Raw genomic sequence first — 22,946 nt, forward strand, 5'->3', positions numbered from 1 at the left:
ACAAACAAATCACTCTGGATGAAAATTCAGAATCCATCTCTCCACGTAACTCTGAATTATGCACAGGTCTACCTCAGTCTGTCAATGAAATCACAGATTTCACCCAACTACAGCATTATACTCTGTATAGCGTTACACTCTGTTCATGAATTACAGGGGGCAGAAGCTGATGTTGGTAACTTCTAGGAAAGTGATATACGGCTCTTGAAAAACAACCCAACCAATAAAAAAAGCCCTATAAATTTAGAGGGTGTTGGTTTAAAGGCTTCTAAAACAAGTTGTTATGAAAAATAATGATCCCAGAAGTATTTTGTGGTAAGAATATTTTATATTTTTTTTTACACTTTTAACACTTACAAAAACATTCAAACACAAAAAAAAATTTAAATAACTTTGGAAGCAGAACAAGTCCTTCTGCCTACACACATACAACAATTCCGAGCTGTTGGCACAAAAAGTAATCCACATTCATAAAACCCTTACTACTATATCAAACATAAGTTAAGTAAATCATAGGCACTAGTTTATCAAATCCATATTTCCACACTTCTGCAGTAAATCTCTAAACACGGAGCCCCATGATTTCCTGATATCAATAAACTGGTAATGCACAAAGGCTTTGTAGTAAACAGACAGGCTGTCGTTTCAGGAAGTCGTTCGCTGTATTTCAGGGGGAGAACAGCAGAGGGAAGAATCCTCACAAAACTTAAGCTGAACTTACCCAAGTGATGAATTACTTAACTTAAGGAAAGGTACACAACGGTTTGATGCAGCCATGGTAAAACCCCCAATATCGTCATCTAAACTGACTTTCAAAATTTAAAAGTCAATCAAGTGTTCGATAAAAATCCACCAATTAAAATTCACCTTTTTTCAGCGACTGCAGCATTGCTTTGTAAAATGCTGAAATGTTAAAATTCCCGCTTTAGTGAGAATATGTGCATTTGGTCGAATCCTCTCTTCTGCTTAACAGTGACACGAGACACTAACTGACATCCATTGTCTGTGCCGGCAAGTGACACAGGGCTAGATTAGTGGCATGTACTGGTCTACTGGTGCAAGGTGGTTTCTTTACCCCTGCTGAAATATCTTACTGCATTACAGTATATTTGATACCCTGACTCCAAAGTCTCAGCACAGACCTTGGTCTGGAGTGTGAAGTCGTTCATCAACCCAAAGTTTGCTTGTGTAATTAGAGCTGCAAATTAGTCTCCACTCCTTCCTATTTGGCTTCTTCCAAGTCAAGTAGTATTGCATGGCTTTTCATCCAGGAGTATGTTAATGCTGGCCTAAAACTCAAGTGCTGGAATTTCAGGGTTAGTTATCCTCTTAGTGGTGGGAGTCAAGATACACCAGCAGTTGCAAACTCAGATACTAACGGGGCTGAAGGCTACCTACCGTCCAATCCAACTTGTAGTGTTTGTCAGTCATTGCACAAAGGATATACCATTCACATTCTCTTACTTCATCAACTGTACATCCAAAATACTGAAAAAGCTTCAAACAAATTCCCTTCCGTTTAACTAGTCCCACCCAATACAACTTTAGTTACAAGTGTTTGCATGATGTCTTCCAAAACAGAAAACAATGGTTCCAATGCTAATTATATGAGTGAGTTGTTCTGAGCAAAATGTGTTAGAATAAGTCAGAGCCACCGGAGGAATTTAATAGCTTGTAAACAGACATAGCAGGTTTCATACTCTGTTACCAGTAATGTAAGATACACATATGTAAGGCAAAGTACATATTTAAACACGCTTACATGGGCAATATCTTCTGTAAAAATATTTACAATTTAAAATAAACCAATTTAAGAAATGGATGAAAGTAAAAAAATAGGATACAGAAAACTCCCTCATACCATGGAACATCACCTAAATGAATATCATTTGGCATCAAGAGTCAACTCATTACCTTAAAATTTGTATGTTACAAGTGCATAGTTGTGTCTCCTTCTCCTTAACTATCAGCATTTACAGTTGCTCCAGGCTGCAAGCATAGTGGTATGGTATTAGGACAAATTAACATTACAACTTGCTCTTTCCTTTTTAAGGACACCTGCTATAAAAAGTTTTTCCCAAGTAGCGAGCCGTGAGATAAAAATGTGGCTAGAAGAGCAAAGGCCATCCTTCCTGAGCCAGGAACTTTAAGGTTAGAAAGATTGTACAACTGATACTAAGCCCTTTTGGCAATCAAACGTAAAAGAGCATGTAAAGCTGATAAATCAACATAGGAAATATGCAATCTATACTATTGCATTTGTGTCTGCTACATTGAAACTTTTAATGTTAATAAAAGCCATGGCTACTACTTACTGTTCTGCCTAATCCTCCAGAGTAACTTCTGATCCTCCCTGAAGGATGTACGTACCACTTTCCCCAAAGAGAACCTCATACAATTGTTAAAAGCAATGTTCCACTAGCACTGTAGCAGTCTGCAATCAGAATATTAGCTCTGATTAATGTAGTCTTGTTTCAATAGTACATATTCCCCAATCTTTCTGCTGAATTAGAACAGGCTGAAAATGAAGTTTTGGACAATGTAAGTTGACTGTTACACTTGCTGTTTTTCAAGATGGGCATTTCTTTGGCATTCGTTAGGTTTTTGCCCAGACATTGGCCACTGTCATAAATGCTCATATTGATACATTTTTAGCAAGCAAGAAAAAAACCCAGAAGTGATAGCAATTTTCATGTAGCAGTGATTGTATGATCACCAAACATCTGATGTTAGATGTCATTAAAGTGCTGCTTTATAATCTCTGCCAGTTTGTGCTAATTAGAGACAGAGAGGTCTGGAATTTTTACAAATCCCAAAAGTCACATCTGAACAGTTTGTATAATCAAGCTGTCTTTTAGCCTGGTGAGGAAGCATCCATGAGCACTGGAACTTTGCATTAAGCTTTGCAGTTCAGTAGCAGCCGTCTTTCCAACTCTCGTCTTTCACGTTGCCATAGGTTTTGGGAGTGGGTAATGATCTAAAGAAAATGAAATATTTTTCAGTTTCATACACAACTGCTAAAGTCTCCATCTACAATACATAAGAACTTAAATATTTTATAAATAATTGAAGTAGACGCTTCACCCATTTACTTTTCTGCAATATAGTTTACTTAAGATAAACCCCAAAGTAGTTTCTGTTTCAGGTTCTGTGTGTTGTATCTTGGCAACTACCATGTCAGAAAAACGTCTGCATAAATAGAAAGAAAACTTTTTGCTATTATACCCTGGGGGAATACAAGCTTAATCTGCTGCCACCTAAAAGCAGGCCATTTTTTTCAGTGATGTATAGAACAGGGAAATCCTTGTTTAGAGTATTACATTTTGCTTACATCAAAATCTTGACATTCATAGGTACTTCATTATTGCATTGTATACAGGTACTGCATTAAGTACATAAAACTTTCAAAAAAAAAAAAGCGCTGTGTAAGTTTAGTAAGTAAAACACTTCTGTAAGCAAAGCTGAGATTTGGACAACCACACTTCACTACTACTAAGAACTTCCTGTCAAAACCAACTGCCTTTTATTAGATGAAGTTCCATACTGCTGACAGTGCAGACTCAGAGTGCAAAACAATCAACGTTGTGACAGTCCCTTGTCACTCCCCTCCCCAGCACTCACTGCAGAACAGAACTCCGCTTTGCTATTTACTGCTGTTTCATCTTTTCTACGGTACTGAAGACCAACTGTTTATCCTTTCTTTTTAACAGTTTCTTAATATTCCTCATGGACGGCTGCTTATTTGCATCAGTTGGCTTCCACTTGACACCTTCAGTGAAAATCCACATTAGCATGTAATTAAGAGCACATATTCTAAATTGTGCATCACTTCCCTCTGATTCTGCTGCAGACAAATTGTCCATGTAGCCTTTCCAGTTAAAGTTTAGTCTCTCTTGTGATTGTTTTCCAAAGCACTCTGACATTAAGCAACTTCTACAGTTGAGGGCTAGCACAGAAGTTATATTTGAGCTGAAAGTTCTGTTTTGTCCTGGGGGGCAACTGCATTCATTTTTACGATAAATTTAGCACATGTTATGGATATCTCCTCTGTCCACACACATCTTCCTTCCTGAAGTTTCTAGCTGCCCAAGGAGAGACACTGTTCTCACCGTGGTACCACTGTTTGACATATGGATTACAAAAGGAACCGCAATAGTTCTAACTTCAGAACGTGTCACTCACTGGTACAAATGAATTTTCACTTGCCAGCTATATTTTGGTAACTTTTTACCACATGCAAACAAATTCTTATTGCCTTCTCATCCAAGATTAAGACATTTTATTTACTTAGTTTAGTATCTTTGGTTACTCATTTCACTTTCACTCCTTTACCTTCACTCTCTAATTCAGGAACCTTTTCCTCTTGGTTTTGCTTTAACTGAGTTTTGGAAAAATAGTCAAGTACTTCCCATGGAGGTCTCCATTTCCATTCTAAATATCTTGACACCAAATTAAGAATTGCAGCACAAATACATAATGTACAAAATTCATTACGAGAACGTCAAACTAAGACCACCTGTCACATACTCACCTGCGAACAGGCTGTGCAAGTTTGCTACGAGGCACTGGGATGCCCCCTGCAGAAGGGGCACTGGGTCTGGGCAAACCACTCCTCATCCCTGCTGTCCCTGCCGGTCTGGTAAGAGTAGTACTGTTAATACTGCTGGCAGGGCTTGGCAAGCCTGAACTCTGGGCTGCAAGAGGCCCTGGTGAAGAACTACTGTGTGTCAGCTGTGTGGCTTCTGAAGAAGCAACTGAACCAGGTCCATGGTTACTAAATGCTTTCACTGGTTGTCGGAGAGCTAGAGGAGACGGTGCTGCAGGTGAGCGGAATTTACTTGAAGAAGGTACTGGAAAATAAAATTACAGAAGTTACTTTCAAGCTTAAGTTACAGTATAACTGAAATTAAGAACAGGAAATTATGTGAAAATTCAAACAATATGGGATGTGTAATGGAATACAGCCAATCAAGCAGCAATGAGAAACAGGAATTCAGATGTCCTCTTTTTCCATATGTTTTTGATATCATAACTCTAATGCCCCTTTTGCTTACTACAAATATTTATTTATGTGGATTTACAAGTAATACTAGTAAGGCTCTAAGTATTATATCAGTCAAGTCAAAAGAAACAGAGGAGAACGTATCTGTTAAGAAGAAATTTAGCTGCATCAGAAACCTGTGAACCAACTCCCATCCCTGAAAGAGCTCATTGAAGAACACAGGATTCTAGTGTGATACAGTCTTCAAATAAATTCGAAGTGTATATTGGCTTTCAATGATGAATTCTGAGCCCAGAATATCTTAATGTTTCTTTTATGCTCTTTTTAAGCAAATCCATTGAATTTGAATTCACCTAAAGATATGGTCATGTCCCAGATTTACTGATTGATGGGGAAAAAAAAGACAGGGTCAGCCAACCCCCAACACCAAAGAGATTAAGGTGCTGCTATGTAACTTAAACCAGACAACTATAACAATTTATAGCCTTCCTTTATTTACAAACGTTACCTAAATTATCAGTATAACTAATATCTAAATTCAAATACCCTGTATCTGAGTTACTATGTAAAATACAGGTTTTTATCAAGTCCTTTCTGGGAAAAGTTAAGCCAGTGAAAATCCATTTAGAGGCTTAGATTTACAATACAGCACACTGTTCAACAACGTGCACTTGCAAATGTACTCTACTAAATTTACTTCTGTACATCTCTTTTACTCAATGCTATTAATGCAACAGCAAGAATTCTCACTTGTTATACACTCAGGAATTACTTCTGAATTTTAGTAGACAGCTAGCAGGGAATGACAACTGATCCTCACAGTAAAATACTGACAAAATGACTATTCAGCAGTTCTTTGATAATACCAAACCTTAAGCACAATTATTAATGAGTATGAGAAATATTTTCAAAATATGCATAATGTTTCACTAAACAGAATACTTAAACTAATCCATCATCTTCATAATTAAATGGGATTTCACCAGCTTTTCAAACTGATTAGGGTAGGTGAGTAACAGTCAACAATCAGGAAAGTAAAGCAAAATCACGTTTACATTTAGTGAATTTACAGGAACTATTCTTTCCCTCACTAAATAAATTTTTACGCAAGTTGAGTCCTCTTTGACAGATGTTATACATAACAAAGATGGTCCTTCACATTGCTTTTATTATCATTTTACAAGCTAGATCCACTAAGAGCATGAGGGTTGAGAGAAGGGGCCAGTAATGACAGCAAGGTGACATCCTAAATGGGGTACAGAGGAAGTGGTGATTTTCAGGTTGTATTTTGATTTGTGGATTCGATTCCTTTCTGGGTTATCCAAGAGGGCCTTTCCACTGACACCGATACCAAACACAGCACGAAGCTGCTCATGGGAAAAGCTAACAAAAAAGGTGGCAGAGATGTCAACAATGCATGACAGTTGGTCAGTAGCGAGGAGAATAAATAAAACCCCTTAAAATAAAAACCTTGGCATCAAGCCAGAGGATGGATTAAGGAAAGCATTAACAGCAGAATGACTGGACAAGAGCAGTAGTGAAGTGCTCCTAGGACTAAGACAGATTACATATTAAAAGTTTTTAAAATGTGACATTGCCTGTAACACTGGTGCAATCAAATCTGCAGAATTTCCAAGTGAATCTACAGTGTAAACATAGGGAGCTTTTATCACTAAACTTCTCATTACAACACTTGCTTGGAACAAAAATACAGCATCATGTTAGTAACTGACCAACAGAGCAATGCCAGCATATAAATATAGGGGCCTCTTGTAATTTGGGCCTCTTACAGGCACAACAGGGAAACAGTTTTCAGGAACAGAATAAGCAATGAAAAGTTGTAACTGAAGAAGGCCTGTCACATTCCAAGTGAAAGTAAGCATCCAGTAAATTAGTCCTCTCCTTTCTCGCCAGTTTTCTGTTGACCATATTTTACCATGCTTCCAACTTGAGCTGTCAATTCATAAAACGTTTCCTGTCAGCACAGCATTGCAGACATTGCTGAGAGCTGTATTCATTCTTGTACTCAAAGGAATTAATTGTCTTCCAGCGTGCTGTGATCTCCAAAGCAATCCACATGATGTAATCTCTGTCAAACTGCCTAATAATTCTATTCTACATATAAAGAATTTTGTGTTAGAGCGATTTTGGATATTTACTAAAACTCAGTTTGGCCCATTTGTAAGACGGGATCACAAAGAGCGAGGTACTGCCTTAGCCAAAGACTATTTGATAATTGTATACCCATGTGCAGTATTGTGCTGATCCATGTTTAATACAGACATGTAAACATGGAAGGGTAGTGCTTAACAACTTTACACAACTCCATCTCCTTAGAAACTAAACAACTAGAACCAACTACCAATAAAAAAAATCTGCTAACAAAAATAAACAGCACTGTGCAGTCACGACATTTAGATTTCCCACCCTCTCCGGATTCTGTCCTGATTGTGGGCAGGGAGCAAGAGATCCCCACCTGGCAAAGTAGAATGCTGTGAAGCTGCAACTTATCTGGCTTGCACCCAAGGCCTGCTGCTAGACACCAACTTCAAAACAGAATCAATTCCAATGCAGTTGTTAAATCATAACCCATTGTGATGAGATGATTCAGACTGATATGAAAGAACAGATGAGGTAAAACAATGGGAGTCAATACACCATTCTGTCACCTCAGTGCAAGACAGACATGGACCTGTTGAAGCAGGTCAGAGAAGGGCCACAAAAATGATCCGAGGGCTGGAGCACCTCTCCTATGAGGACAGGCTGAGAGAGCTGGGCTTGTTCAGCCTGGAGAAGAGAAGGCTGTGGGGAGACCTTATTGTGGCCTTTCAGTACTTAAAGGGGACTTATAAGAAAGATGGGGACAGACTTTTCAGTAGGTCCCATAGCAGTAGGACAAGGGGTGATGGTTTTAAACTAAAAGAAGGTAGACGCACTAGATAAGGAAGAAATTTTTTACAATGAGAATGGTAAACCACTGGAACAGGTTGCCCAGAGGTTGTAGATGCCCCATCTCTAGAAACGCTCACGGTCAGGCTGGGTGGGACTTTGAGCAACCTCATCTAGTAGATGTCCCTGCTCACTGCAGGGGGGTTGGACTAGATGACCCAAACCATTCTATGATCTGACTGATACTCGATTGCTCAATAAGCCATAACAAATCTCTTACAGTGAGGCAGAGTTATTTGAATGTATTCTGAACTGTTTTACACAAAATGGTAAAAAAAGAGCCAACATCTGTGTGTGAAAGGTGTCAAGCTCTGTAACGAATATATTTTAAGAAACTAAAACCATTGTTGCTTATAGTTGTTTATTCCTTTGAAACAAAAGTCTCAATTCATTAATGCATAATGCTCCTATACTTGTGAAAATCTCAGATCAGAAGCAAGAAAATCAACATGTCAAGGACTATAAAATAGCAAAGAACTGAAAAGGACATGCTGGGTCCTTATTTGCAGTGAGGCACGACAGCAACTATAAACTAGAATACGGAACTGGTGGTGCAATGTGCTCAGTTCCTCATTCTCTAAGGTTTAATAAAATTTTACAAGTAATATAAACTCAAAGATAAGTTAATTTTCTGTACATCTCCACAGCTCCAGACTAGGCCATTGACCTAGTAAGTGGTCCAGACATCCAGGTGAAGGTGAAGGCATGGCCAACTGGAAAGACGGCTGGAAAGCTTTGCAGAGGAATTGCGATGGTGGTCTTATGCCAAAGCAGAACACTGAGAGAACTTTTCTCCATTTGATACAAAATATTCTGAAGACTGCTAGAGACCACCTATTAAGCCACAAGAATCTGCTTCAAAGTCATTATACTTTGCTAAAACTTTCTGCATGGAATGAAGTTGACTCTAAGGAGGTAGCGTGGTTAAAACACTGAGAAACACATGCATTTTGTCAGCCACCCTCAGTACCTGCACAAAGGACTCTCAATTCTGAAAGGATTCTAGATTATAGAGTTTATGAATTGGTCTCAGGTAAAATATGATCTTTAAAATGAGATCTTCTAGATGAAGATCATGAACTTCTTTTATCTTAGTAGTGAACATGAGGCAGTGTCACATACAAGGCTGCCAGAATTAAAGATCAGTGAAAACTTGTGTAATTGGGTTAGAGACTTAATATATTTTATTTTCATCTCAAAAAGAAGCCAATATCAGCCATTAGCAAACTGGAATATATTATATAATAGTCTCTAATTCTTTAAGGAAAAAAAATACAAATCTAAATTACTGTATGTTGGGGTTAATCTTCCAGTTTTGAGAGGAAAAGAGAAAGCACAAGCACATGCGCATATACGTGCAAAAGTTGACATTCTATGCTCATCTTTTCAAGAATATACTCGTTAGCTTTTGCTTCCAGCACAAAGGATGATATTTTCACTTGTCTGCGTATTTTTCACAAAAGAAATTTTTTATAACTTTTGTTTTAAAAAACTGTATTTTACAATTTTTAAAAATCCTCTCCAAATGTAGCCCTAATGAATATGGATTCAGGAGTCTACTTTTTCTAATCCAGATTTCCCAGTTAACGCTAGAAGTCACCAATCCTTGGATTTCATCCCAAAATCTAATTTAGTACTTTCTTCCTACATGATGCAGGCTTGTTTTTTTAATGTCTAGACCAAAATGTTATATACGTTGATACAGCAAGGACCACTTGGTTAATCTCAACATGCAACAGCAATTTTATTAATCTAGAATGTGTGAGATTTAATGCAGGTGAACAATTATCTAAGATTTGCTGGAGCTGGATAAGAGGTTGTAGGTTAATTACCTCCTTTTGTAGATGGAGTTTGAAGAAACTGTTTGGTTTTGAAGGCAGCACGAGGCAAATTTTTCTGCCTTTGCAGAGCTGTTGAAAGACAAGAAATGTTATATTTGTCTAAGATAAGAAAACTAAGTTTACTGGGAATTTCAGAATTGCATCCACTTGTGAAGCGTCAAAGAACAGAGTGAGTAAAACACTCAAAAAGCTGTTATGACTCTGGAAGTGATGGGGTATTTTAAATGGTGCTTGCTCTTAATGGCAACGAGTTACAGAGGAGCGTGTCAGAAATGTTGCAGTGCAAAACGCGCAGATTCTGTAAGAGTAAAGCTTCTTGCAGGGCAAAAATCCCAGGAAGGCAAAAAAAATTAATACACCAAAGGGAGAACAAGCCACCTAGCAAACATGCTGCAGCAATATGAGTACAAGATTAGACACAAAGATGAAAATTGAACTGTCATATTTGACCTAGCAAGACTAAACTTTTAATTTTAAAGGAGTTTTCAAAAAATATTCTAACACTACACAAAAGTGTAAATCTGTCTAAATGTGATCATATAAAAGTTATATTTTCAGTTATGCAAACATAAGCCCTTTTGAGAGATATGTGGGTTTTTTCCCCCTCAAAAATGTATGCAAGAGGACTCAAACTTAAAACGAAGACGTAATAATACTAAGAATTACCAGCTGCCAGCATGTAGACAGCATGACTAAAATTGGGTTTTCATTGCTTCTATTTCCAGCCTTTTTTCTAGTAATGTTCAAGGGTTGATACTGCTGCCTTGAACTGACCTCACTACCTGCCAGTTACCAAGAGAGAAGCCAGTGTTCCAAGAGCTGCAGGATCTTGGCAAGGAAAGAATTACCTATTGCCAGAAGGAACGCATCGACTCAGCATATTTTCACCACAGCATATTGAAGTGGAGAAGGAGGAAAATAGTCAATGAAATGAAGCTTTGCCTACAGAAAGGCTTCTTAAAACGATAAGATATGAATAAACATCTCTGTTCACCTCAGTGTATGGAGTTTTATACCAGCATAAAACTGATTGCACCAGCAAGGCTTATTTCCATAGTGAGAAGGAAGAAAGATGGGGGAAACAGCTGTGCATAAAGATCCTGACCCTGAGTAAGAAAGCTCAGTAATCCTATCACCAATTGGTGAATATTGCTATAAGAAGGTAGGGGAAGAGCAATTAGAATCCTAGAAGATTTTTAACTCATATTATTAAACTTGATAGCATACAATAGCTGCCATCGCCTTTCCTATCCTTCAGTCAGTGCAAAATTCACAATATTTTGTGAACTATAAAAGAAGTTCATCATGTGTTTTACCTTCATTCTGAAAATATGCCTAGTCAGTCTATTCATTTTAGTCTTAACTAATTAAAACCTGTCATTTTCAAACAAACAGCAAAAAGGAATTGAAGTGTTTATAAACATGATAAAATTATGCTTGTGGTTGTTAATAAAAAAGCTTCCTTCTACTAACTAGAATCTAATGCAAAAAAGCAGGCAGCAATATGCAGTTCTTATTCAACTTCTGATACATGGTCTTCCTAGAAGCTTTTTTAAGGCATACCCATAAACAGCCAATCAAGCGCAGTGAGATGTTTAAAAATGAGCACAATTCCTAGGAATTTAGTGAGGCAGACCACTGGCCAGAGTGTTTCTGTCCACAAGTATTCCATTATACCACTTTTTACTGAATCAGTGTTTCTGTTATACCACACAAAATCAAGAACAGCTTCTTCCTTTGTATTTATGATCTTGAATTTAGTTTGCCTCAATTTGTTCAGTTAGATTTAAATATGCTACTGCACACGGCACTAAGTTTCTTCCCCCATCATTATTTTCACTCCTTGCAAGTCAGAGATGTGGGATGATATGGAAAGGATTTAAAAAAATATGTATGTCCAGTTCTTTCCTTCTCAATGGAGACTCCAGGAAATAGAGACTCAATAGCTACACAATTATGTGCACTGAATCACTGAAAAGAACTTCAGGCAGTGCAATCTAAGCAATGCTAAGGGGACATGCAGTTTGAGATAAGCATGGAGGGCATGCTTACCCACACTATTTGCTGCTCTTGAAGTGCTCCGTATGCTATTACATTACCTGTCACAAATGGTACATGCTGAATACACAGAGTTATGTTTACTTCTGATCAACCAAATTGGAATACTGTTTCCTCAAAGCATACACTTTCTTCTTATACTCTGAAGATGCCAAGCAGATGGATCTTGGCAAGCAGACTAGTTACTTTACTGATAGTTTCAACAATCTACAGCTTAGTTCTTTGAATAAGTATTATGTAGTACCAGGTAAGTACAAAAGTATCACACACAATCCACTACAAAGCACGTATCTCCTGTGTGGAAACCACCCTGGAAGTTCTACAGCTTTGCACAATCTATGTGGTGTAGGACACAAATACAGAGGCTTCCTTCATTCTAACACCTTAAAGTCTAAAAGATACCTACTCCTGGGAGAACACAAGTATTACTCTATCTTCCAGTGTTTTAAGAGGTAGGATAATTAATTCACTCAATCTCTTCTCAAAAAGAGTTTGGATTTTTCATCACATTACAGCTAAAGCTTAAAATGCCAAATGTTTTACAGTTGTACCTCTGAACATATTATAACTATCTTCCTTCTACTCTTTAAGCAAGTGTGTACAATTTGCCTATGTAACAGTAACAGGAATTGTCTCTTCAGAAACTTACTGGATTCCTAACTCATTTTTGAATGCCAGCAACCATAGCAAGTTCAGTATTGCAGCCACAGCAAATGTGCAAGTAAATTATGAACAGCAGATCTTTGACAAGGAGAAAAGTAGTGACCTTGGGTGGCAAGCCAGCATCCTTGCAAAGGTAAGCTCATGCAAAACTAGCGGGTATATGAGGAAGCTTTGAATCCCAAGACCCAGAAGTCATCGCCAAGGGAAAACAAAAATTTGCTGCAGTTTAACAGTGCTGTGTGCAAGGTGACAAAATATGAAACCAATAAACAAAAAGTATACAATAAAAAGGACACAATTCTGGAAATTTTTATACAATGTACAGTTTTGCAGAAAATTTCTTAATCCAGACTAAGCAAAGATACTTACTCATTGACTTCATACACAAACCGTTTTACGATTGTCAATAGCAAGACTCTGACAAACATCTGTAAGAGCAGGGAAACTGTAAAAGCTAGAAATCTGGGCTTTATTAATGATACTTAACTTACATTTACATGTAAGTTGGTCCAGAGTGGTTCACATTTGGGGAAAGAGTCCCACAGGAAGGCAAGCAAAATTACCTAATAATTTCTATGATTTTGAACCCATCCACAAGTTAAAAAAATATATATGCATAAACATAAGTCACACTGCTTTGGCTCCTGCAATGAAGTAACTAAATATTGAATATTGAGACTTCTGCTGTCTGATCTTTCCATAGTTTCACTGTGAATATACTTTTAATACTGGAAATAGCCTCCTAGCCGACTAAGCTGCCCTCTGTACTCTTCCCTTCCCAGTTCACTCAGTTTTAAAACACCGAATGAAGTCTGTACAGATTTTTACTAAAAATGGTTTCTTCCTTTCTTTTTGCTTATATTTCCCATCACAAAAATAACACAGTTGGAAAGCTGCTGTCCAACTGCTCTAAGTGCTTTACAGTTTGATAGGCCTGACTAACCGATGACAGTCCTGCATTTGAACTACACACATCCTTTCAGTTGTAAATCCCACCTTCTGAGCATTTGTGAAGATTGGAAGAAGGGGACAAGGTGAAAGGATGTGAGGGTAACAGATATGAACAATCACAAGGTCACATTAACTTCTTTGGCTACAGTATCGCACAACTGGGACTGACTCTCCACGCAACCCTTAGATCTGGTCCAAGTAACTACAAAAATAGAAATCTTGTAGTCATTGGCATGGTCTGTATTCCTTATTCCGTATTTAACTGTATCTGGTTACATTAACACACTGTTTTGAAACGACCAGGTAACAAAGCCAACTTAGGTATGCCAGTATGCCTTTACTGTTCAATGGGTAAAAGAAAAGTTTCATTCACAAACATTATCTAATATTTCCTGTCAAATATTCAGATTACTGATGAACTTTTATCATAGAACTTTTAGAGTTCAAAGCTCTACACAAAATAATATTCATAATGTGTTCTTCCCTTGAAAATGTCACACAAGATTATTAATTCTGAAACTTGTTTTAAAATGAAATGATCAGGAAACATTTAAACAACAGGAACTGTCAATATTGACATAGAAAGAAGCAGTGAATATTTAAGTTTAATTTGCTTTAGCTTCTTTAAGGTCACCATTTTTAAGAGACTTGTGAGATTAGTAGCATTCTCACATCAGTAGTTCACTTTGGACAAACTAGCAGCCACAAGCCCAGCAACGGGCTAATTTGTTTCACAGGACACAGGTTCATCCAAACCTTTTCTGAGAAATACTGACACTTAAAAAAATAAAACCTGCAACTGAATATATAATTTCCACGTTACCAAACAAAAGAAAATAAACTGCAAAAAAGGATTAAACTTGCATGAATGATTTCAGATCACGTTTCACTATTTAAAAAAAAAAAAAAGAATAAACATCATCTAGGTAAGTATTTTCATAGCCTAGTCAATGTTTGTAGTCTGTAAATGAAATTCAACAGCACAAAGCACTACACATTCTGTAAATCACAGAAAATAAATGGTTTCTGAAATATGTATCGCTACCATATTTATACTATAGTAGTTCTACATACACCATTAGGAAACTAGGAGTGATACCTTAATAAGAGACCAGAAATTCTTTGAATACACTCTCTACTAGATAAAAAAGCAGATTTTCACACATATGTGATTAAAAAATCAGGATTAGCATCTCCAGTGTGACATGCAATGTTTCTCTCTGCCATGAAACAGAAGGCAGCTGAGTACCATCACTTAATTCTGAAATATACACTGAAGTGTCACTAAAGGTACTTACTGGCTGAGGCTTGAGGTTGAATGCGAGGTATTCCTCCATTTGGCACTTGGAAGTTTGAGTCGCTTCTGCTGTTTTTCACAGACTCAGCTTGGATGTTAGATGTCCTGGACAGGTTTGGAAGACTACGCCTTAGCTTTTCTGTATGAAACAACACAAAGATACCACATGTAGTCTGATGCCAGACAAAGTTCATGTTATAAATCCATAGTTGAACCCCAAATCTAAGTGACACAAATGTCAGCCATATAAAATTACACTGCAATTTAAAAGTATATTTTGTTACATTACAGTTCTTCCATTATCTTGCATTAAATTTCTATATTATCAGATCTATTATATAAAAAGTATTTATATAAAAAAGCAAGAATGTACATTTTTCACCTGTGGTAAAAAAAGCAAAGCATAGTGTGTTTTGAAATTGAAACATATCTGGATTATCATTATCTGGGTTTTGTTCTATTACAGATATTGTAAAGGCAAACCTAATTTGCAGTTTTGCACACTTTTGGAAGTCTTCATCTAGAAAGTTATTTACAATATAGAATGCTTGTCTGAAGATTAAAACCACATAGTAATTTTTGAGGCAATTTTTGGGACTACCCAGTCTCATGTCAGCATATTATACAACAAATAACAGCCAGACACTTGGAAAGAAAGTCTTCACATACGGCGTTCAAAGTTATTGAAGTGTCCGGTTATGCTTCATCTTTCATATATGACTTGACTGTCTATTCAGCTAATACTGGTTCTTCAAGGGTCTTCTAAAATTTGTACCATTGCTCACAGAATACAGAAAGATGCCATTAAATCCCTCTCAAGACTAATGACGTTCTCTGTATCTCCAACCCATGCAGAGCTGGGTTGATGACATACTTGGGAGAGAAGACTGCAGATGCCTTGTCAGGAGGAGCGGCCAAGCTGATTCTGCAGAGGCATGTGGGAAAAAAGTATGCTAATCATGCACAAGCACTGAAGATGAAAACAAAAGTAAGTCTTCATAGGCTGGATATGCCTACAAGTGTACTTTCTGCACTCAGTAGTTTGCACTGTAGTTGGTACACTGTTGAACGCTGTCAACCAAATTTCCCTCTAACCATTTGAGAGAAAAAAAATCCTAAACCACCTTTTTTGGCTGCTGCTATATTAACTCCAAACAACATTCAAATGCACAAAAACCACTGGAAGAGAATTCCTTAGAAGTGTTTCAGAAGCACATGATCACATGCTCTATTTTGATCCCTCCGGTATGTGGGATATCAGCTTTTGGTACCTTGTCTCTCATGGGATATTGTTGTTCTAACTCATCTAGCATACATTAAGACTGTCATAAAACCCCAGAAAAGAACAGGAAAGGAATTCTCAACTAAGTCACAATATGATTAATTACCTTTCGTGTTGTATGCCTTCCTATGCATCTAAAGCTTCCCAAAGCACTTACGCGATGAGACTTAAGCTAACCCTTCCAAAAATATTATTGAATAGCTAATTAAATTTGCAGATCACCTTCCCCAAAAGCTCTAGCAGAGCACATTGATTTTCCTGATTAAAATTCTAAAATTTTAGTCAATTAAATCCTGTAAATGGCATTGACCTCTTTGCTATATTAGGGTGGAAAAAAAACCACCCAGAAAATAAATTATTTAGAAATGCATTTCTACATCATCTCTACTGCAAGAACTTGGCATCCAGCTTACCTGAAAGATGAAAAAATACAGTATATTTTTAATACCTAAATGTATATTATGTCTGAATTTAAGGTTTTATTTGCCAAACAACAACTACATTTCTTAAAATGGGAACACATTTGTGAAGTTTCAGCCCAATTAAAGGAGTTTCTGCCAGACTGCTACCAGGAAAAAAAATACATTCAAGAAGGAAAATCCTATCGGGATATGATATTTTGTTCTATGCCAATATAGTATAATTGTGTGAAGTTTACCACAAGCTTTATTTTTTATTATGCAGCAGTTTGCACAGCTTTGAGATATCTAAAGTATGCAAAGGCATGACTTAAGTACTAATATTTTTAAGGCTGTGTTCATGCTTAAAGATTTCAGAGTCCTGCACTGCAAGAAAGCATTCAGCTCTCTCACAGCTTACAGGCATGCATAAATTGCTGTGTTACTCTTATCTGACCAGTTACTTTCTCTGCATTTTATCCTGTTATCTGCAAGGCCTAACCCTACCTAACCCTAGTGAATTATAGTTTCCCCTGCACTCTGCTTTATTTCAGTGCATTTGCCTGCCAAAGATAGAACTTGGTCACCGTTGAAACTCAGTTACACCCAGAGTCACTGGTGAACATCTAAAATAAATGAAAGCCTATCAACTCATCTGACTGTAACAGTTCCCCAGCAGAACTTAACCTTTGCTTTCTCTGCTTTTTCTTCAACTCTGTGATTAAGCCATGATGTTACACAGGCACACAGTTTTAGCACTGCACACTGACCAAAATCCTTTAAAGGAACTACACAACTACTTGTGTAATGAATTTGAGACAGAGCTTTTTACCTTCGCTTTTGACATTACTAGTCTGCAAATCTGTAGGATGGCCTTGAAGTGAAAGACGAGGTTGCTGTAAACGGCTAATCATAGGTTGGGGTGACACTCTACTGTACTCTATGCTTCGAGCAGGTGATCGGGAGCGAGGTGAATTCCTTGGAGATTGTTTTGGTGAAGGCCAGGGAGAACTGCGAGGTGATGGTGAGAACCTGTTAACAGCAGGGTGCACTGTGTGGTGCATGCCATCTTCTTCATCTTCTAAACTCTGTGCATCAAGCTCCTGATCACTGAATGTGCCTCGCCTTGTAGAATTGCAAGAAGAACCAGAACTACGCCGAGAAGCAGTTGCTGCATACTCTTGCCGGAGGCCTGGCAATAATGAGAACATTGTTTACTTGCTTCCACCCCACAAATGGTTCAAATAGAGACAGTGCATACAAATACCTACCCACTGCTCAAACTCACATTTGAGCACTTAACCATTACAAATGGCTGTGACAAATGGTCAAATAACAATTGAGCACTTCAACTCTTTTTATCTGAGTCATTATGTTAATTCTAGATTAGTACCAAAAAAAGTTATCTACCAGCTGATAATGTCTTGAAATAAGTAGGTGAGTTCATTCCTTTTTCTGCTACAGCAATCATCAGTATAGGGTTGTGGATACTAGCAACATAGCCTACAGCTTAATTTTGATTCATGTAACATCCTGTAACAAATACAGCAGCCTATGACACAGGCTGACATGTCATAGCCTATGACATAAGAAATGCCTCTTGCAACGTATTAGTAAATGTAATAAAAAAGCTATATGATAAGCTACCCCTAGAGAAACTAGAGCTCTTAGACCAATGGTCTCCGAAGTGGGGTGCACACACCCCAGGGGGTACTCAAAACAATCCACTGGGGTGCAGGAAGAAAATCTTGTACTACTAATAATGTTTTTACAATAGCATTTATTCCACCTTTATTTCATCCCTTTTCAATTTCTATTTTTGTGTACGTTTGTGTATTTTCATGTATGTAATATATTAGTAGAGTAATACAACTTTGTAAGAAAATACACATATATTGGGGAGTTGAGTTTTTTTTCCACTGACAGGGGTACACAATAAGAAAGTCTGGAGACCACCTAGTCACACAGCTGGAATTACCATCGCCTTCTGCAGTCTCAGAGAAACAAAGAGACAGCCAAACTCTCAACTAAACCTATAACAGAAGGGAGAAATTGACATAGCTGCTTTTCTTCACTATTCTTTGCCATCTTGACCTTACATTTTGGTGATTTAAATCACGGGTTAAGCACTGATGTCAACAAGACTGGATTACATTGGGAAGGCATGCACCTCCTGAGAAGACTGGTGGCAGGCAGCAGTCCGGTTTAATGACCATACTTTAGGCATATACTGTATGCTACAAATTCATACTCTCCCTACCATTTCTTTTGTCCACTGTTTCTAAAGAACACTTCTGCACAGCAACTTCCCTTCCTTATCCTGGAGGCAGAAGTCCTTAGCCAGCCTTCTCAGGAGAACTACGTTTGTGCATCCACAGTAGAATCTACACCCCTTTTCCATTCCCGCTAAGCAAGTGCTCCCGCATTTATTCGATAAAAAAAGATCAACCACTTCACTGCATACTCAGGATGGAAAATACTTACTTTCTTCCTGCATTCGTGCTAAAATTTGCACATCTGTAACATCATTTAGCTTGTAATTAGACCCAATAGAGTCTTCATCCATCTCTGACGCGCTTAATTCACTGTCCAGAGAGGACTGTGGACTTAGCGGAGGATTTCTATCTGCTGAACTTTTAAAATGACCTAGAGAGAAAGAAAATAAAGTAACAGAAAATGTTAAGGAGGGGTGCGGAGGTGGGAAGACAAGCTGTATTTCCTTTCCTAGTAAAAGAACCACCAATCTGAAAATGGATTACAACTGAGACATTGAGACTGACAATTTAAAATATCTGATTGTGAACCTAGGCTGAAAATATAATTTACACCAGCAGAGCTTAGCCACTGCCTTCTAAAAATGAAGAACTTTATAACATCATTATAATGGTATTGGTTGGCAAAGCAAATTAATGATGTATAATCTGGTCCACCTGTACCAAGTTTCAACTGCTATGAAGTTTGCACAGCTCTTACAGAAAGAGCAACTGTGTACCTGTTCCATCTGTGCTTTCACTCTTGTCTCTGTGCACTACCTTGTAAGACATAAGGTTGACTATATCTTGCTTGACAATACGGACTTGCTGATCCAAGCAATATTGCTTCAGTTTGGAATGCTTAAAATACAGTTTGTCTGAAAATACTACCTTGTCTACGCACACACCTTTGCTAAACTACAACATATCAGGAAAACTCTTCCTGTTTGCCACCTTCTGACTAACACCCATTGCCAGTTACATTTCATCTCTGTCCTGCAGGCAGATACAGCATTGTAGCACACAACACAGAGCAGAACTACATTGACTAAAACAAAACCGGGGTAATGGGGCTAGTGAATGTATTGCAGTGCAGGCTTCTTTTTACAAGTCCACAGCAAACTACACATAGTTGGACTGTCAAATGCAATGTTTTTTCATCTTCCCTGCAAGCTAACTTGTGTTCAAGTATATATAATAAGCCAACATTCTGACTGCAGAACAGAGACATGTTTGAGGCATCGATTTTTCTGGTGCAAATAAAGTGTCTATGGTGCAGAATGAAGGTAAAAACACATTGACAGAAGTTAGCGTTTACACTGATGACTGCAAAGCCTCAAGGAATGCCTTTAATTAAAATACACGCTTCTACCTTAGATTATATTGTTCACATCTCAGAGGTATGGATGGATACATTGCATACCAAATGTTTTAGTTAGTAAGTAATAGGGTAGTTGCACTTTATAACTACCAAGACCTAACCTTTAAACATCTACTATACCACTTACATCCCAGTCAATTACACAGCCAGTTCTAGAAGCCGCTTACATATGTTGGAACTCCACAGAACTAACGCTACGTATTGTGGAACTGCTAATACGCATCAGCCATGTTAGGGACACGGACATCCAGATAAAACATTTTCAATGTTATCTCATGCCAGAAAGTCTGTAAAAAGGCCTTTCCTAAAAAGCTTAAAGACTGACAGGTTTTTGGTGTCTTTCTTACTCTATTTCAATGTAAATGTAATCTATCTGAACACATTTTTGAAAGTAAGAGGAGGAAGGAGACAGGGAGAGACCAGACACACACACACTTACCTGAGGTACCAGGAGGTATGAGCTGTTTAACTAAAGCAGATTTCACTGGTGTTGAGGAGGGAGAGTTGAAACCACTGCTGTAGGGGCTACTGGTATTTGGACTATAGGAGCTTGCGTAACTGACTGCACTGAAAGGGCTGCTGTACAAACTCTGTCTCTTGAGAGCTGTATGGAAGAGGAAAGTGACAAATTATACTGAAGGAACCAGTGAAAAATGAATACGATATTACATGGTATCTCCAGTGTGATTTAATTACTATACAATTCAAGTAGAACATTTCAGTCACTGGGAAGTTTTTCCACAGTGTCGTAGCTAGGAGATGAAGAAATCGGTTGAAAGAGTAGGAAAGGGCAAGACAAGATAGCAACAAATATTTTCCTTGCAAGGATCAGATCTAAGATCGCTACAACTGATCTCTTCAAGATGTTCAATGCAAGGCTTGGGAAGGAGAAGGGAAGCAACTCAAAAGACAGTAGTAGCTGAGCTATGGTAACATACATCCTACACATGATTACATACAAACCAGAGCACACCATGAAGTCTAGTTCTCCAGAATTCACAGACCTGTCTAGATTGCACAAATAGTTCAATAGTAACCCCAAGACCGGCACACAGAGCTGAGCAATACCACCTACACAGGTCCCCAAAGCATCCACTAAAATGAAAAACACCATTAAGCAGGGCAAATGCTTCTGTCTCTGGGTACCATGAACATACTGGGCACAACACACAATATTTGTATACATCAAGTTCCAATGCTTTGGGATTTTTATGTCCATGAGCTTTAAGCCCATATCCAAAATAGGATCTAAACAGCATATTTTCCTCTGCTATTTATTGTAAAAATTTTAATGCTAAAGTACTCTCTGATTAATTTTAACCACTGGCAAACATTTTCACTATGAACTGCAATTCCCCTGGTTGTATGATTTATATAGTTGCCTAAATGACTGCTTTGTTCAGAAACCTACATTTTATTTGAACGTAATAGAAAATGGAACTTCAATAGGGAAGTGGGAACCAAAGGAAATTTGGTCACTTCTGGTAAAATCAGTTCCTTCATTACTGAAAATATTTTATGCCAAACATTTTTATTTTAACAAAGAACATTAAATTGCAAAACATTAAACTGAAAGTTAGAGATTCAAACTTTATGATATGTAAATCTACATTAGATTAAGTTGCAGCTCATGTAGCTGCTAGAAATTAAACTCTCCAAGTCATGACAGTATTGACACTATGCACCTATATTATAAACTGACAAGAATAGGCCTGGCAAATGTATAGCAATACACTCAAGTGGTTCTTCAAAAAAAAGGCAGAAATTAAGCTATGGAATGAGTATTGTGTGACGTGACATTTCTGTTACTGAATAAGGCTTCAATTAGGCTACTGATAGCAGTGGACAAAAAAAGTAAGCAATTGAACTCTTCTACTGTGCCAGACAACTTGGCATTAATATGTTTACTAAAATCTTTTTATTCAGTGTAATTTTTTTTTGACATTACAAGCCAAAAGAGACTCCAGCTGCATGAAATGCTGCTTTCAGCAAAGCCCGCTTCAGCTCCTCTTCCCTTCCCACTTTGCTTTTGGGCCCTACCTCCTCAGTTGTTCAGTACAAGCAATAGTGGGGCTGCACTATTATCCAGCCTACCGAAGTGGATTTAGGTTAAATACATCTAGTATGTAACTGATTGCATCAGTGAATTAGTTTTCAGTAATGCCCCAAAAACCATACCATCCAACCAAATGGATGGCAGAATGCAGCAGAGGCAGAAGCAGCAGAAATTAAAGTTGACTTTGCAGCAGATTTCTTAAATTGCACCTCATGTAAAGATCCTCTCTAGTGTCTAAACCAGTTAATATTAGTAGTGTTTTAATTAGAGTGAAAGACAGTGTTAGACAGAGGATGGGAAGTTTATATTCCAGCTTTCACTGCAAGTTTTAAATGACACGCAGTCATTTCAGCGATTAGTGAATTCAATGAATTCTAGTAAGTGTTCTTAAGGTACCTCAATTTTATCTTCAGAGTGTCAGATGGGAAATCTCCATTTTATTAAAAAGGTCAGTTAACAAAACCAGTAATTACAAGCTGGTTATATTCTGGTTGACTCTGACAAGACAACTCCTTTGAAAACAAGTTCTTCAGACATTCTGACATTCACAGAGGAAGCCCAAAGCATCTATTCCAACTGACTCTTTGTTCTCATGCCAAAAAAAATTTACTTTTCATCTCTTGCTGAAAATGTCAGTTAAAAAACCCTAAAAATGTAGGTCTGCACAACAGTTCTTTCATACTTATTACACAGACAAGTATATTAAAATATTAACCACGAATTAGAAAACAATTGTACTACTGTATAACCTTCAAAATAAGCTCTTTGTACATATCCACAATGACACAAGATATTTGATCACATACAGCTTTCTTT

The 22,946-nt window shown here is 37.6% G+C and overlaps 1 protein-coding gene across 2 annotated transcripts in view; it reads right to left on the reverse strand.

Moving 5' to 3' along the window:
- Window positions 1-306: 306 nt before the first annotated feature.
- SLAIN2 (SLAIN motif family member 2) overlaps window positions 307-22,946 on the reverse strand; it is a 36,391-nt gene continuing 13,751 nt past the window's right edge. Inside the window, exons 3-9 of one of the 2 annotated variants that reach the window (XM_075091550.1) lie at window positions 20,514-20,678; window positions 18,926-19,087; window positions 17,274-17,633; window positions 14,763-14,900; window positions 9,784-9,861; window positions 4,532-4,850; window positions 307-2,977 (exon numbers count right to left, since the gene is read on the reverse strand). In XM_075091550.1, coding sequence (XP_074947651.1) covers window positions 2,911-2,977; window positions 4,532-4,850; window positions 9,784-9,861; window positions 14,763-14,900; window positions 17,274-17,633; window positions 18,926-19,087; window positions 20,514-20,678 — 1,289 coding nt within the window. In that variant the 3' untranslated portion in view covers window positions 307-2,910. The remainder of the gene's footprint in view (window positions 2,978-4,531; window positions 4,851-9,783; window positions 9,862-14,762; window positions 14,901-17,273; window positions 17,634-18,925; window positions 19,088-20,513; window positions 20,679-22,946) is intronic. The other variant, XM_075091551.1, reaches the window with a different exon arrangement.

Source organism: Phalacrocorax aristotelis, chromosome 4 (assembly GCF_949628215.1).
Source record: "Phalacrocorax aristotelis chromosome 4, bGulAri2.1, whole genome shotgun sequence".
NCBI lineage: Eukaryota > Metazoa > Chordata > Aves > Suliformes > Phalacrocoracidae > Phalacrocorax > Phalacrocorax aristotelis.